Genomic DNA, 15,854 nt, shown 5'->3' with positions numbered 1-15,854 from the left:
GCACACGATTCAAGTTGTTACCGCTGCTAGGGTGAATTAGAGTGACTGAGTTACTAAAAAAAATAAAAAAAGACTGGACCAGTTAGACCAATCGGAATAAGTATTAACACTTGGATAGCAATATGCGTGTGTTCTCCTTGTTTCCGTCGCCTAAGCAAGCGTGGAATGCAGGACCCGTGGGAACTATAGTGTAATCTTCTGAAAAGAAGCATGCGCTTGGATCAAAAAGATCTATTCATGTCGTTAAGTTAAAAAAAATGGTTATTGTTCTGTGTAGTCAACTGCTGGTTCCCTTGTATTTGCTATTTTGTTGATCTAGATTTAAGTTATTAACCACTGGTTCCCTTGTATATGCCAGTTGTGTTGATATTAGTCAGACCGGTATCTCAGTCCATTAGGATAGGTTCATTCTGGCAGTGGCCTTCAGACAGATATGTGAAACATCGATCATTTGGTTAACATCAAAACCATCTACATTTTCCTATTTCCATCTCCTTTTTCTATCCATATGATTAGTTTGACTCCGAATATGATGTCCATAGTGCAACTATCTTAGTAGAGCTCTGTCACTTATATGAATTTTAGTATGCTTGAGTGCAAACTCGTGTACAACAATTGGAATTTCGCATCAGGGTTCTTCCTCTTAAAGTCAATAATTGTATGCCAACCAAGGAGGTTCTTTAGTGCTTTCCAAGGTTCTGCGTAGATAGCTAGGGTCTGGAGTAAAGGTTTTGTGGGTACACCTCTGGTAAATCCTCTGGAGACAACACTCCACCACTAGGGTACCTAGGGGTTCAAATGATTTTCCTTTCAAGAATAAATTTGCTCGAGGACTAGCAAATAATAAGTTTGGGGGTATTTGATAGACACATTTTTGTGTCTAATTTGATCTTAATACTATATATTGTTGGCACTCGATTTTGTACTAATTTTGGTGTTTGTGTGTTTTTTTAGGTATTTTTGGAAATAAACATTTTTGGAAAAATCAGCTCGAAAAGTTGCCAGGGGCACCCTTGAAGGTCATTTGTTATTCGGACTCTCATCATTGGTTAAAGGGCACTCATTTACTAAGGGGCACCTTCTTTACTATTTACACCCCAGGACAGCAACTGCTATTCGCACCCCCAGTTTGGTTAGGGGGCAGTCATCTTCTTCATTTGAATTTAGATTTTTGGCGGGAAAATATCTTTTCTCTTTGGCAGATTTACCAATTGATTTTTGGGCGTGCTGGAGATCGATTCAATGGCTGGAATCTTTTGGAAAGATTTGATTGATATTAACAGAGTTAACATGCATGTTGGAATCAATCAAAATGGGTTGTACACGCTGTTTGATTCAAAACAGGAAATAATATTTTCATAAAACAGAGGAAGAGATACAGGGATTTTTTTGGTTGTATTCCGGGAAATATATATGCAGTAAAGGAAAGATATTGATTGTGGATTATACACTATTGATGGGGAGATATTTCGAAGCACTTTCCAGCGTAAAAATGATTCTCGTGAACTGGCAGGAGAAGAAAATATTGAAAAATATTTTCTATAGTAAAGAGGATGATTCTCGAGTTATTGTGAATGATTTCTTCCTCCTGTTGTGTATAAATAGCATCTTGGGTTGGTAGAGAAGGGCTGTCGAGAGTTTGGGGAAGCTTTGAAGGCTACAGAGTGAAGAAAAATCGAGTTGCAGAGCCACCATTTCTGCTGCTGCAACTCAAGAACACGAAGAACATTAGACAACCAGAGACAGTTGTTCATACTACAGTAACAACGACTGTCACTTGAGGGTCGTAGTATTCTGTATACTACAGCACTTTTCATTTATCGTTCTTTGTAACGGTGTTTGCAACAATTATAAACGTTGCAAACACCCGATTTTCATTATTATCTCCATTTCATCATTTGTACACCTCTTTTGAGCAATGAAAAATTCCTTTGAGCGTGTTTCCAATATGCGGAGTTAGAACCCATCACTGGGACGACGGAGGAGGCCGAGCTTCATACATGGGTAATTTTGTTAATTCTTTTTAAGACTTTTGCATTAAAAATTAATTGAAATATGATTTAATTAAATTGGTTGTTATTTGATTAGATGGGTCATGCTTAGCTTAGGTGATTTGATGTTCCATGCTTAACATTTACAATCAATGTTTTGAGAATCTACTTTGGCAAAATAAGAGTCCATATAATTTATGTTTTGAGCGATTATTGTTGAGAATAAATCATTGAGCCCTATGTTATGAAGATTGGCCGAATCATTAGTCCCAGTACCTCTCTACCAATTTGTCAATATTTTTGTATATAATTTTTATAAATCTAAAAATCCTTCACCTTCACAAGTCTTAGAGTTCGAACCATCCTTACCACTACTACTACAACCACGAAAAATCTTTAATCACCACGTGACCTTCAGTTCTTCCAATATTCGGGTATGTATCGCTTTCTTGCTGATTTAGTCGGATTGTGTATATCTTCGTTTCATTTCTGAGCATCTGTGTTTGTGCTTTGTTCAGGGTCTCAGCAGCGTGAACGCTTTTACTGAACTTGCACGTCCTCAGAAAGCGGCATCTCTTGAGGCGGACGGAGGCAATGCTGAGCCTTCCCACGGTGAAGAAGATCCTTAAAGGAGGAAAGCTTGGAATCTCGTGACGGTGAGAATAGTTCTTCCGACAGCAGTGCCGAGTCTTCTTCCAGTGTGTCTGAAAGTGAATCAGTGAGCCTCCTACATGTTTTTCCTTCTTCTCTCTCTCTATTCTTTTGGAAAATATTTAACTCGTGATAAAGCAGGGGGAAGCCGTTTCTGAAGACGACCCTGAGACGGAGACTTGTGGAGATACAGCTTTGTCTCCAACCGTGGCAGCCGCACCTGGTGACCTTGAAACGAAGGTCGATCGAGATGAAGGTGTTGTTGCGACTCAAACAATGGAGAGTACTCCAGTGACCGCTTGCGCAATTGTAGTTAAGAATCCTTTATCGGTTGTTGATTCAGTTGCGGGCGCCGTATTTATTCCTCCATACCTGGTTCCTTATCCATATCATGTGTTGATCGGGGCCTTCAGCGTGCCAGCCAAATACGAGACGTTATATACCAAGATATGCGAAAGGTATGGACACATCACCACAACCAAAAAGGTCACTGATCGGTTTGCGCTGGTCAAGCGTGTGGAGGAAGCTTTATCTTCGATTGACGACATATGCAAAGTGACTGGCCATACCATTTATGAGGACGTGGTATCAAGATGGAAGTTCCATCATGATGTGTGCGTAGACCACGGGTTCAACGTTCCCTGGTTTGTTGAAGGTTTCTCTGAGATCGAAAATTTGCAGACCACGGTGGTTGAAGGCCCTTCCGTGGATGAGGTCGTACAGCAGGAGGCGGAGATCAAGAGGTTGTCCAGGGAGCTGAAGCTGAAACGGGCGGCTCTCGAAAGCACGAAAGAGGCTTTCTCCAAGAAGAGCAAGCCATTACTAGATGATTTTCCTTGAATGTACCCCTGTCTTCTGAACTTCTTTATTTAGGTTTTTTTTTTGAAAGGCAAAAAAAATGCGTAGTTTATGGTTTGATTTTTCTAGTTTTTGAATTGGTAGGTAATTGTTACCCATGAGGGTTTTGGATTATTCTTTTGGAGTGAATTGTTTTAGAATAATGTTGTCTTGGTTATGATTGTAAGTAGCATAAATACCCCAGGAAAGTCATGGAACTGTGAACATCGTGCGACAGTAGAAAGCATGAAATGAAACATGGGAATAATATGTCTATCAGTTTCTATCATCTATGTGAAAATTCGACGTAGTGGAATATACACCTCGTCTGACAAGACTTGCTTTTAGAATCTCTTAACAAAATAGATCTCCCGGTAAGTCTGGGTTTTGTGGGTGGCGCCGCCGTGACTGTGGAAAGTCCCCAGTCGTTTTTAAGTCCCCAACTTTTCCAGAGATCGTTGATCTCCGAGCGGCTAGTCTGCTTCTATCATCTCGCTATCTGACAAGTGAATTTGAGAACTGGAAATTGATATCGTAACCGAGAGATTGATCCCCCACTGTGGTCGTCAATTGTTTGAGGGTGAAAACAGTTTCTGCTGATTTTGGTTATTTCGGGTGTATAGATGAGAAACGAGTCTAAATCCTAAACAATGTACAGCAAGGGAGTACTTTAATTCGAGAGATCAATTTGTACAAATCTGGCCTAAACCAAGAAATGACCGTTCCATACTTGCTTCGGTCACAAAGTTAATGAGAAAGGTTGGTCTTAGGGAGGGAAGCGAAGAGAGTGTTGAGACCAGAATAGTTGATTCGGGAAGAGTAGTTGACGACTTGTATAAGGAAGTGAAACACTAGCATATTGGAAAAATAACAAGTGATTTCTGAGTATTGTATGCTCCTGACTAAAACTTGTTCTTTGGTGGAAACAGGTGAGACCTATTTATACAAGTCGTAACAAAACGTACCCTGGCCTCGTAAGAAGTGAAACGGTTGAGTAGTGGAAGAAATGGTAACGGGTAACACCTATCATTGATGTTTCCATAATGAAGGATACATTTCACCATTATTTCTTGTCGTTACTAACCGTCTTACTCTTATGACACTTTCTTGTAACAGGCGCATTGCATGCCGGACGTTGTAAACCGCCAGACCAATACCCTGATAAGCATCCCCCAGTTTGTGACATGTTTTGATGTCTCGAGTGTGTTCGTGGAAAACGTGTAGCATGTTGTTGCGTGTGGCAAGTTGAAATTGAGAGGCTTGCCGATTCGGTGGCGACCTTTGACGGCCGAGATTTGCATCTTAAGAGGAAGGGCGGACGTCAATTATGGCTACCTTCGTTGGCGGCTAGCGGCATGGCTGCATGTCCAGATCCTTGGCGTGGCCAAATTAGGGTTTGGCACCGTGACCAAAGAGTTGGCATCATGCGGCTTGGGAACGAGTTGCTGGCATGGTGCGGCTTGGACGGAGCCGTTGGCGTGATGCGGCTTGGAGCCGTTGGCGTGATGCGGCTTGGATGGAGCTGTTGGCATGGTGCGGCTTGGAGCCGTTGGCATGATGCGGCTTGGATGAAGCCGTCGGCATGGTGCGGCTTGGATGAAGCCGTCGGCATGGTGCGGCTTGGAGCAGTTCGCATGATGCAGCTTGGGCGGAGCCGTTTAGCAGTGTTTTTGGTTAAGTGGCGTGGCAGGGTTGGCACGCCTTTGGCACAGTGGCACGGCTGGCATGCTTAGCATGCCATTGGCGCGTTTTAGGCGCGGCCAAATTAGGGTTTGGCATAAACCATGGATTTTGGGCATTGGGCCAGAAGTTGCCACGCGTTTGGCGGCCATCTTGTATGGCTGAGATTTGCATCTCAGAAGAAAGGGTAGTCGTTGGTTGTTGCAACCCTCCGTTTTAGCAGCCAGGGGCATGGTGGCATGGCCGACCTGACTTGGCATTGTTTAGGCGCGGCCAAAATAGGGTTTGGCATAAACCGTGGAATTTTGGCCTTAGGCCAAAAGCTGACACGCGTTTGGTGGCGAACTTGTACAGCTGAGATTTGCATCTCAGAAGGAAGGGTAGCCGTCGATTGTTACAACCCTCCGTTTTGGCAGCCAGTGGCATGGCCGGCCTGGCATTGGCATTGTTTAGGCGTGGCCAAAATAGGGTTTGCCGTAAACCGTGGAATTTTGGCCTTGGGCCAGAAGTTGCCACGCGTTCGGTCGCGAACTTGTACGGCTGAGGTTTGCATCTCAGAAGGAAGGGTAGCCGTCGATTGTTGCGACCCTTCGTTTGGTAGTCAGCGGCACGGAGGTGATGAGTGCTAAAAAGTGCATATTTCTATATATTTTTCTTGGCATTTAACTCATCTTTTGTGCATTAATTCTACATTTTATCCCATATTCTGTATTTTCATTGTTTTCAAGAATAAATATTTTTATTAATTAATTTTGCATTTTTAGGTAATAAATAAAGTTTGGATGAATAGCGGAGCGAAAAGAGCAGAAAAGTAGTGAAAAGACGGGAGAAATTACGCAAGGAAGCCGCAAAGAATGGTGCGCACAAGTCCAAAAAGCTAGGAATGGGCTCAAGAAGGAAGAATTGTTCTTAAAGAAGATATGGGCTTGGCATACCCAAGGCCCAAAACCCTCACCCAAACCCATTTCCTATATCCAAACCCGCCTCCATCTTCAGCCGTCGGATTGGATCCATCTCATCATCCAATGGTCGCTTCATCGTCATTCATCGAAATCGGAAGCTCCTGTCTAACACTACAGCACCTAACTCCATCTGGCGCCGTTAGTTTCGTTGTATATCTGCATCCAACGGTCGCTTCCAGCCTCTTCACTTTTAGCCGTTAGATCAATCTTCATCTCCACACCCCACGGCTAAGCATCGCAAGACATCGAAATTTGATGAAACTGCCTCACACCCAAACATTAATTACCCTATACCCCAAAAGAGAGAACCCTAACCCAAATCATTTCTCCTCCTTCTTTCTTCTTCTTTCTCCCGACCTGCTACCACCTTTCCCGACTGCAACTCCATCATCCATCGCTCCTGTCACCACCATCTCTACCACCAACTCCTCTGTCTCAATCACCTATACATCCCCCTACTCTATAGCCATCTATTACATCAGCCCATCACCCCTTTTTCTCGCTGGAACCCTAGGCGTGAAGAGTTGATGAAATAGATGAGGCTATAGATTGAAATTGAGGGCAGAGAAGGATCGAGAGAGAAGAGAAAAGGCATGGGTCACCACCAACTCAGCGGATTTGGTGAGAAATTTCGGAATTGAAAATACCTAATTTTAATTTTAGGGTTTGTAAATTATTGGGGCTTTTGAAGTATAAATAGCTCATGGTGTAGAGGATGAAGAGCATACCTGGACTAGCCAGTGTGTCATTAGGTTTAGGTTTAGTCTTTCTTTGTTTTCCAATTTCAATTTTTGCTTCACTGTTTAGTTCTTAGGTTTTGTTTAAATTTTAATATCTTTAATTCCATATCAGTTCATATGAATGTATTGTTCAAATTCTGTCAATGTTAATCACCATGTTTGTTATGTTCTAATCCAGGTTATGTTTGTGTTAATCTCTATGTATGTAATGTTTCTTCATATGATCATGTAATTTCCCTGTTTAAACCTTAGAGAAGACCATTGAACCATGATGGTTAGCCATTAGGATAGTTTTTGTTGAACGCAAAATAGCTTAGGCTAGTTAGATTCCTAAAAGCCCAACTGACTTGTGATTAGTGGTGCTGTAAGAAGACCACTAATGCTAGGGGTCAGTGGTGGCTCTAAGGGGTTAATCAGCTACATTAGTTAGTAATCCACTTCCTAGTTGACCTGTGATTGCCTGTGCCTTAAACAGACAGCCAATACTAGGGGTTAGCTAAGGCTGTAAGGTTAGTTAACTAGCCATATGACAAAAACCTGACCTAGGCAAACTAGCTAGGTGAAAGAGAATTCTCATCCATCTCCATACACTTCATTCCCATCCATAATTTCTCTCCCATGTTCTGTTTTGGTTAAGTTTTTCTTATTCTTTGCCACTGCCTTAGGTTCATTGCCTTTGTCCCTTTGCTTCACTGTCACTAGCTCAGAACTATCTAGGAAACTTCAACTCACACACACCTAGTCCCTGTGGAATGATCCCTTGCTTACTTTATATACTAAAACTTGGCCTTGTATACTTGCAAGTCTTTTGTGTGTCTTTTCTAACCACACCAAGTTTTTGGCGCCGCTGCCGGGGACTTGGCTGCCGTGTTTTTGAAGTTTTTCTTGCTGTTCTTTGCATACTCATACCTGCTGTGTAGTTCTGATAAGCATCTTAGTGTACTCATCTTGCATATTGCATCTGTAGCTGTAACTTAGTACCACCTCTAGTGCATCTGCATCATTTGCATAATCTCTTCTCCTTTGCTTCAACTGCATCATTCTGGGAACTGAACCTCTTCTCTGAGTTGCCAGGTGCTTGTGGTGCTGCTGTTGCAGCCTGTTGCTGCTGACTTGCTCCTGTTGCTGAAGCTGTTGCCCCTGCTGTTGTTGTTGTGACCTTGCTGTGAGGCTGAGAACAAACCTCTGGTGCTGTTGTGCTGCTGTGAAGCCCAAATAGAGCTGCTGCTGCCTCCTGCTGGTGCCAGGCCAAGTCTGCTGCAACCCCTGCTGCCTGGTGTTAAATTGAGCCATCAAAGCCCAACTGGGCTGATTCCAAGCAGCTGAAAAAGAACAAAGCCCAACTGGGCTTTGTAACTGAAATACCCAACTGGGCCTCAGAAAAGCCAAAGCTTAGGATGATCCAAAGCCCAACTGGGCTTTTGCAACCTAACTGAGCAGCTGGGATGTGCTTAAGCAAGTAAGCCTAAACCCATTAAGAGAACCCAACCTGTGGGCTTCCATTTTTAATTTGTGGGCTTGTAATAATTTTTTCCATTTTTCTGTTGGGTTTGTAATTAATTTCTTGTGGGCTTGTTTGTTTAATTGCTTGTGGGCTTGTGGTGTTAGACTGATTTGTTTAATTGCTTGTGGGCTTGTGGGTGTTAGACTGAACTTTTGAAAGCCCAACTGGGCCTCATACCAAACAAGCAACAGTTAGGCTATTTCAAAAGCTACATTGGGCTTCAGTTTGCACACACATTGTAGGCTTAGTTCACCTTCCCTTGACAAAGCAATTTCTCCCACCAATGTGGGCTTGCTCCTAATTTCAAAAACCAAAATTGCTCCCGAATTAAACCAAATTTTTATCATCTCCCTTTAAAAAAAAAAAAAAAAAAAAAAAAAAAATTATGGGCCTTACTTTTTTGTGATTTGTGTGATTATTTCATAAAACAAAGACATGTCTGGATTTTGGTCTGCCTCTGGGAATAAATCTATTAGAGATGCTTACGGGCAAGATTCACCTTATGAGCCTCCCACAGACCATGATGTCAATAGTTATAGGGATTATAATTATGGACCTTTTCAAGGTCATGAGCCTCAATATGCAAACCCGTATAACTATTCACCCATGTATCAACCTAGCCAACCTAATATGCATGTTTGTACCTTTTGTGGTGGTTTAGACCACCCTGATGAATATTGCTATGTTTTGCATGAATTTAGGAAATCTAGGGGATACCATGAAAATCCAAATTATGAAATGCCCACAAATTGTGAGGTTGGTAGTCATTGGGACCATAATCAACCTTTCGAAGGTTGTGATCAATATTTTGTAAACCCTAATGACCATGCACACATGTACCATTCACCACAATTTGAACATGAAGAATTTTGTACTCCCATGAATTTAGACTCCACCGTAGAAGCTCTCAGACTCGGTGAGCGAAATTCTGATAGAACTATGTCACGCATTCAGGCGAAGTTAGATCAGATTTTGCTTCAACTACAAAAGGAGGAAATTCATGAGGAAATGCATGTTGTCCCTAATGAAGTGTCCAGTCCCATTCATCTAAATGATATTGAATATGAACCTGATTTAGAGGAACATGAATCGACTAAGGACACCACCACTTTTAATGAGGATCAATATGCATGTTAACATGATGATGATTATGATGATAATGATATGTTAGAAGAACATGTTTTTTCTGAAAATATTGTGGAACCTTTTGGTTCAATAACATATGGCTTCTCAGCCTCAACCTTCATGAATGTTGTTTCTTCTGATACTCATTGTAATTCATATGCTTTTGATTCTAATATGGGGCTTGTACAATTCTTTTGTGAAGATGAACATGACATAGGAATAGTTGAATCTTCTGTAGACACTAATTTTATTATGCATGAGGACGAATTTGATGTGTCTGATTCCTTGCCTAAGTCACAAAATGTTATTTCTTCCGGTGATGATTTGAGTACTTCGAACAATCATGATACTGATTTAGGTCTTGATGTTTTGTTCGATGAATGTGAGCATGTTTTACCTGTTTCTGATTTAGGAAAAGTATGTGTTGGTACTATTGATCGTACCCATGAAAATAATTTAGATGTACCCACTTTCTTACCTAAATCTCAAATCGAGATTATTCCACCCAACCTAGATTTGGTTTGCAACAAAAATTTTAAACCAACTTTTCTGAAAATTCCCAATCTAGGATTGGAACTGTGTGCCTCCCAAGTCCTCTTGGACTATTTTGCTTCAAAATATAACACTTTTGAAGAGCCACAGTTGGAATGCATTTCTTTGCCCATCCCGAAAACAGTCCATTATGAGTTAGACCTTTTGAATCCTGAACCCCTAAAATTAAAAGATTTTGTGCTTAAAAGTAAATCTGTTGAACAATTTAGGTTTAGGGGTGATTCATTCGGTTTTTCACTCTCACTCCCATTTAAGTCCAATTTTAGTGTTTTGAATCTTTCTATGTTTCTACACTTCGTCTTTTGGGTTGATCCTCAACTCTTTAGATTGTTAGTGTATGGTGAATTTTTTGTATATAATCTAGTAGATAAAAATTTTTAAAATCCTTTTGTTCATTTTGTATATATTTTGCTAATCCAATATGATCTCGGCTGACATATGTTGGATTTTTGCCTTGAATAATGGAGTTCAAAACTTGCTTTCGCCAATATCCGGTAATCTCTTTCCTTTTTCTACACTTAGCAGTTCTCATGGTATGTGTTATAATCATGTTTATCTTTTGAAACATTGAGGACAATGTTTAGTTTAGGTTTGGGGGTGAAAAGTAGATACTTTGATAACATTTTATAATTGAAAATTTTGAACTCTTCCTTTTTGAAAAAAATGAAAAAATGAAAAAATGAAAAAAAAAAAAAAAAAAAATTATAAAAACATAAAAATGGAGCTCATTTACCTTGAAATGTTGACTCTTGTGCAAATATGTAATTATTAGGAGTCTTAGTCTAGATATTTAGGCACCCTGATTCTAGCACAATTCACATAGTGATAAGAAACTTGCACGCGCACGATCTACCAATACATGTATAGCCTCGATCTTCAAGGTGTTTGATAGGAAGTTAGATTGCCAATCACTTTAGAATACTGAATGAGACTTGACTAGCTTGTTCTTTGGTTGGCTGGGATAGAAGTTGGAGGATACGTTAAGAAAAGCAACCATAGAATTGACCGGATGCATTCGATAAGGGCCACCTCTTGCTAAGAGTCATGTAATTATGTTTTTCTTTTTGTTCATGTATCAAAAGTGTCATTTTGTTGTAAAGATCAAAGTTATTTCTTCAAAAAAAAAATCAGAAAAAAAAAATTTAAAAAAAAAAAAAAAATTCAATCAAGTATTTATTCCATGTTTTGTCATGTTAAAGACAATATTCTCTCTTGTTCCAAAAATAAAAGAGAGTAATCAATGTAAATAAGAGTCATGTAAAGAGTCATCTTTTTGTTGTAAATAATCTTGTAATAAGCAAGGAGGGTGCAGCCATCGATGTATAACGCGGGTAAACTGAAATATCACCAACTCATTGGGTGAACATTCACAATTCTCGTAAAGCCGGACAGCTAGCTTGGCTTAGAATTCGGTTCTTAGCCTAAAAACTATCTCTTGGTGGTTAGTAGTCATAACTTCAGGTCATTCTAGAAACATGTGTAGATACACTTTACACTCTTATCACGTGTCTTTAGTTGTTATCAGTGCTAGGATTGTGCCTTTGATAGCTAGATTGACATCTCCATTTTGATGTGAGCTTAAACTGACTTGCACATGTCACATTTGATGGAATCTGAGCTTATATTTTGACCTAGAACTTTGTAGGTACGTTCTAAGCAAACCTTCACGAGACTTCACTCGTCCACTAGGGACACTTAGTGGTTTAAAAGGCTTAGTGCATACGCTAAATGCATTCGAGAGACCAGCGACAGTGGTATAGGTAGGATTTCCTTAGTTTTGTTTTACTTGAGGACAAGTAAAATTCAGGTTTGGGGGTATTTGATGAGTGCTAAAAAGTGCATATTTCTATATATTTTTCTTGGCATTTAACTCATCTTTTGTGCATTAATTCTACATTTTATCCCATATTCTGTATTTTCATTGTTTTCATGAATAAATATTTTTATTAATTAATTTTGCATTTTTAGGTAATAAATAAAGTTTGGATGAATAGCGGAGCGAAAAGAGCAGAAAAGTAGTGAAAAGACGGGAGAAATTACGCAAGGAAGCCGCAAAGAATGGTGCGCACAAGTCCAAAAAGCTAGGAATGGGCTCAAGAAGGAAGAATTGTTCTTAAAGAAGATATGGGCTTGGCATACCCAAGGCCCAAAACCCTCACCCAAACCCATTTCCTATATCCAAACCCGCCTCCATCTTCAGCCGTCGGATTGGATCCATCTCATCATCCAATGGTCGCTTCATCGTCATTCATCGAAATCGGAAGCTCCTGTCTAACACTACAGCACCTAACTCCATCTGGCGCCGTTAGTTTCGTTGTATATCTGCATCCAACGGTCGCTGCCAGCCTCTTCACTTTTAGCCGTTAGATCAATCTTCATCTCCACACCCCACGGCTAAGCATCGCAAGACATCGAAATTTGATGAAACTGCCTCACACCCAAACATTAATTACCCTATACCCCAAAAGAGAGAACCCTAACCCAAATCATTTCTCCTCCTTCTTTCCTCTTCTTTCTCCCGACCTGCTACCACCTTTCCCGACTGCAACTCCATCATCCATCGCTCCTGTCACCACCATCTCTACCACCAACTCCTCTGTCTCAATCACCTATACATCCCCCTACTCTCTAGCCATCTATTACATCATCCCATCACCCCTTTTTCTCGCTGGAACCCTAGGCGTGAAGAGTTGATGAAATAGATGAGGCTATAGATTGAAATTGAGGGCAGAGAAGGATCGAGAGAGAAGAGAAGAGGCATGGGTCACCACCAATTCAGTGGATTTGGTGAGCAATTTCGGAATTGAAAATACCTAATTTTAATTTTAGGGTTTGTAAATTATTGGGGCTTTTGAAGTATAAATAGCTCATGGTGTAGAGGATGAAGAGCATACCTGGACTAGCCAGTGTGTCATTAGGTTTAGGTTTAGTCTTTCTTTGTTTTCCAATTTCAATTTTTGCTTCACTGTTTAGTTCTTAGGTTTTGTTTAAATTTTAATATCTTTAATTCCATATCAGTTCATGTGAATGTATTGTTCAAATTCTGTCAATGTTAATCACCATGTTTGTTATGTTCTAATCCATGTTATGTTTGTGTTAAGCTCTATGTATGTAATGTTTCTTCACATGATCATGTAATTTCCCTGTTTAAACCTTAGAGAAGACCATTGAACCATGATGGTTAGCCATTAGGATAGTTTTTGTTGAACTCAAAATAGCCTAGGCTAGTTAGATTCCAAAAAGCCCAACTGACTTGTGATTAGTGGTGCTGTAAGAAGACCACTAATGCTAGGGGTCAGTGGTGGCTCTAAGGGGTTAATCAGCTACATTAGTTAGTAATCCACTGCCTAGTTGACCTGTGATTGCCTGTGCCTTAAACGGACAGCCAATACTAGAGGTTAGCTAAGGCTGTAAGGTTAGTTAACTAGCCATATGACAAAAACCTGACCTAGGCAAACTAGCTAGGTGAAAGAGAATTCTCATCCATCTCCATACACTTCATTCCCATCCACAATTTCTCTCCCATGTTCTGTTTTGGTTAAGTTTTTCTTATTCTTTGCCACTGCCTTAGGTTCATTGCCTTTGTCCCTTTGCTTCACTGTCACTAGCTCAGAACTATCTAGGAAACTTCAACTCACACACACCTAGTCCCTGTGGAATGATCCCTTGCTTACTTTCTATACTAAAACTTGGCCTTGTATACTTGCAAGTCTTTTGTGTGTCTTTTCAAACCACACCAGGAGGCATGGACGGAATGGCTGGCAGGGCAGGCATGCCATTGGCACGGTGGTGCGGCTGGCATGGTTGGCCTTCCATTAGCACGGTGGCGCGGTTGGCATGCCTTTGGCGCGGAGACGTGGCTGGCATGGCATGTAATTGGCACGGTGGTGCGGCTGGCATGGTTGGCATGCCTTTGGCGCGGAGACGTGGCTGGCATGGCATGCCATTGGCATGGTGGTGCGGCTGGCATGGTTGGCATTCCTTTGGCGCGGAGATGATGCTAGTCAGTACTGAGGGCTCTGCCGTGGAGCACAGTATATATATATAAAAAAAAGGTACCCTGATAATTTTCTCCTAGATGTATTGAAAGGCTCAATAAATGTGCTAGTGGGGTGTTTGATACTCATGAATCAGTTTCTTTATAGAGTGACGTCATATTATACGAAGGTTTTATGATTTTAACCCTAAGCTAAAAACCACCATCAACAACTGTACAAGGAGATTTTAATGATTTCACGGATTATCCTAATTGTAAACCATATGCCATCAAATATAAACGAATTCATTTGCATACATAATTGAAACCTCAAAAATAATTAAAAGTCTGTAATACATATGCATATAACATTCGAAAACTTAAAACACAGCAGTGAAATACATCTTATGCCTCAACATCATCATCATCATCATAAATACCCGCATCATCGTAGGCAACATCATCGTCCTCCTCATCGGCCTCCTCATCGTCATCGTCATAATCATCCTCATCGTCTGAATCCTCATCTTCATCATGTTCATATTCGTTTCCCACGTGTCCGTCTCCATATACATGATTAACTGCATGTTCAATGTCATTTGGAATTTGATCATTGTAATCTCCATAATAAACAAGTGCTTCATCCTCGTTTTGACCAGGAACTACTTCTTTATCTAAGTTTGTATCTTCATAATCTCCTTTTGATGATAGAATATCCACGTATTCCATATTTGAACCCTCCAAACTAGACATGTCCCCTGCATGGCCTCCTCTACCAGGGCGCGCAACAATGTGCTTGACAAGATCATCTCTTAGTTGTAAGTGTAATTCTAGGCTTTTCAGAGTTGACATAAATACACGACCATTAATGGTAGGTTCTGGAAGCAGAGCAGGAAGAACTCTTCCCCAATCCGTATCCCGCCGTTCATGCTCGATAATCATGTTGTGTAAAATAAGACAACATTTCATAATTAGCTTCAAGTCTGATTGATGCCAATACTTACATGGAGATCCGACAATTCTGAATTTACCCTGGACAACTCCAAAAGAACGCTCGACATCCTTTCTTTTAGCTATTTGATACTTGTTTAATCTCACATAGTCGGGAATGTGCAGTGTCTGAGAGAAAGCTTGTACAATTGTAGTCAACTTTGGATAGATACCATCGGCTAAGAAATAATCCATATTGTAGTGATGGCCATTGATGACATAATTGCATGGAGGTGCTACACCCTTTAGCATGTTACCAAAAAGGGGTGAGTGTGCCAACACATTCAGATCGTTGTTTGATCCGGGCATTCCAAAAAAAGCATGCCAAGAACACAAATTGTATGATGCCACCGCCTCTAATACCAAACTACTCTCTTTATCTTTACCCCGGTAAGTTCCTTGCCAAGCTACCGGACAATTCTTCCATGGCTATTGCATACAATCAACACTACCAAGCATTCCAGGAAAACATTGGTCCGCATTCTCTTGTAGAAACCTATGAACATCTTCAGGAGTGGGTTCACGCAAATATCTTTCTCCAAAAGTCATGCAAATGGTGTGGCAAAATCTTTTTAGATACATATATATTGTAGTTGCACCCATACGAGTGTAATCATCAACACTATCAGCTGGCGTACTTTTGCATAAACATTTCATCACAACAACTAATTTCATATGCAGAGAATGCCCCATAGTACCGGTTGCATCTGGACGTTGCTGCCATTCTGGATCAACCTCAAGCAATTTTCCTAAAAATTTATCGAATAAGTCTTCCCTCATGCCTAGACGTTGTTTGAATTGTCTTCCGGTATAACCAGTTCCAGGCGTAAAATAATCATTCATCAT

At 40.6% G+C, this 15,854-nt stretch overlaps 1 protein-coding gene across 1 annotated transcript; it reads right to left on the bottom strand.

The window, feature by feature from the left end:
- Positions 1 to 15,437: 15,437 nt before the first annotated feature.
- On the bottom strand, positions 15,438 to 15,854 carry LOC113315993. Its single transcript, XM_026564228.1, has one exon. It carries the CDS (start codon positions 15,852 to 15,854, stop codon positions 15,438 to 15,440), a length of 417 nt encoding a protein of 138 aa, XP_026420013.1.

This window comes from Papaver somniferum, chromosome 10 (genome assembly GCF_003573695.1).
Source record: "Papaver somniferum cultivar HN1 chromosome 10, ASM357369v1, whole genome shotgun sequence".
Taxonomy (NCBI): Eukaryota; Viridiplantae; Streptophyta; class Magnoliopsida; order Ranunculales; family Papaveraceae; genus Papaver; species Papaver somniferum.
Note: the sequence above shows the minus strand (reverse complement) of the source record. Positions and strands in the feature narration are given on the sequence as shown.

What these genes read in the sequence shown, in the direction of transcription:
- LOC113315993 (XM_026564228.1), bottom strand. Translation starts at nt 15,854, where the DNA reads ATGATGAATGATTATTTTACGCCTGGAACTGGTTATACCGGAAGACAA.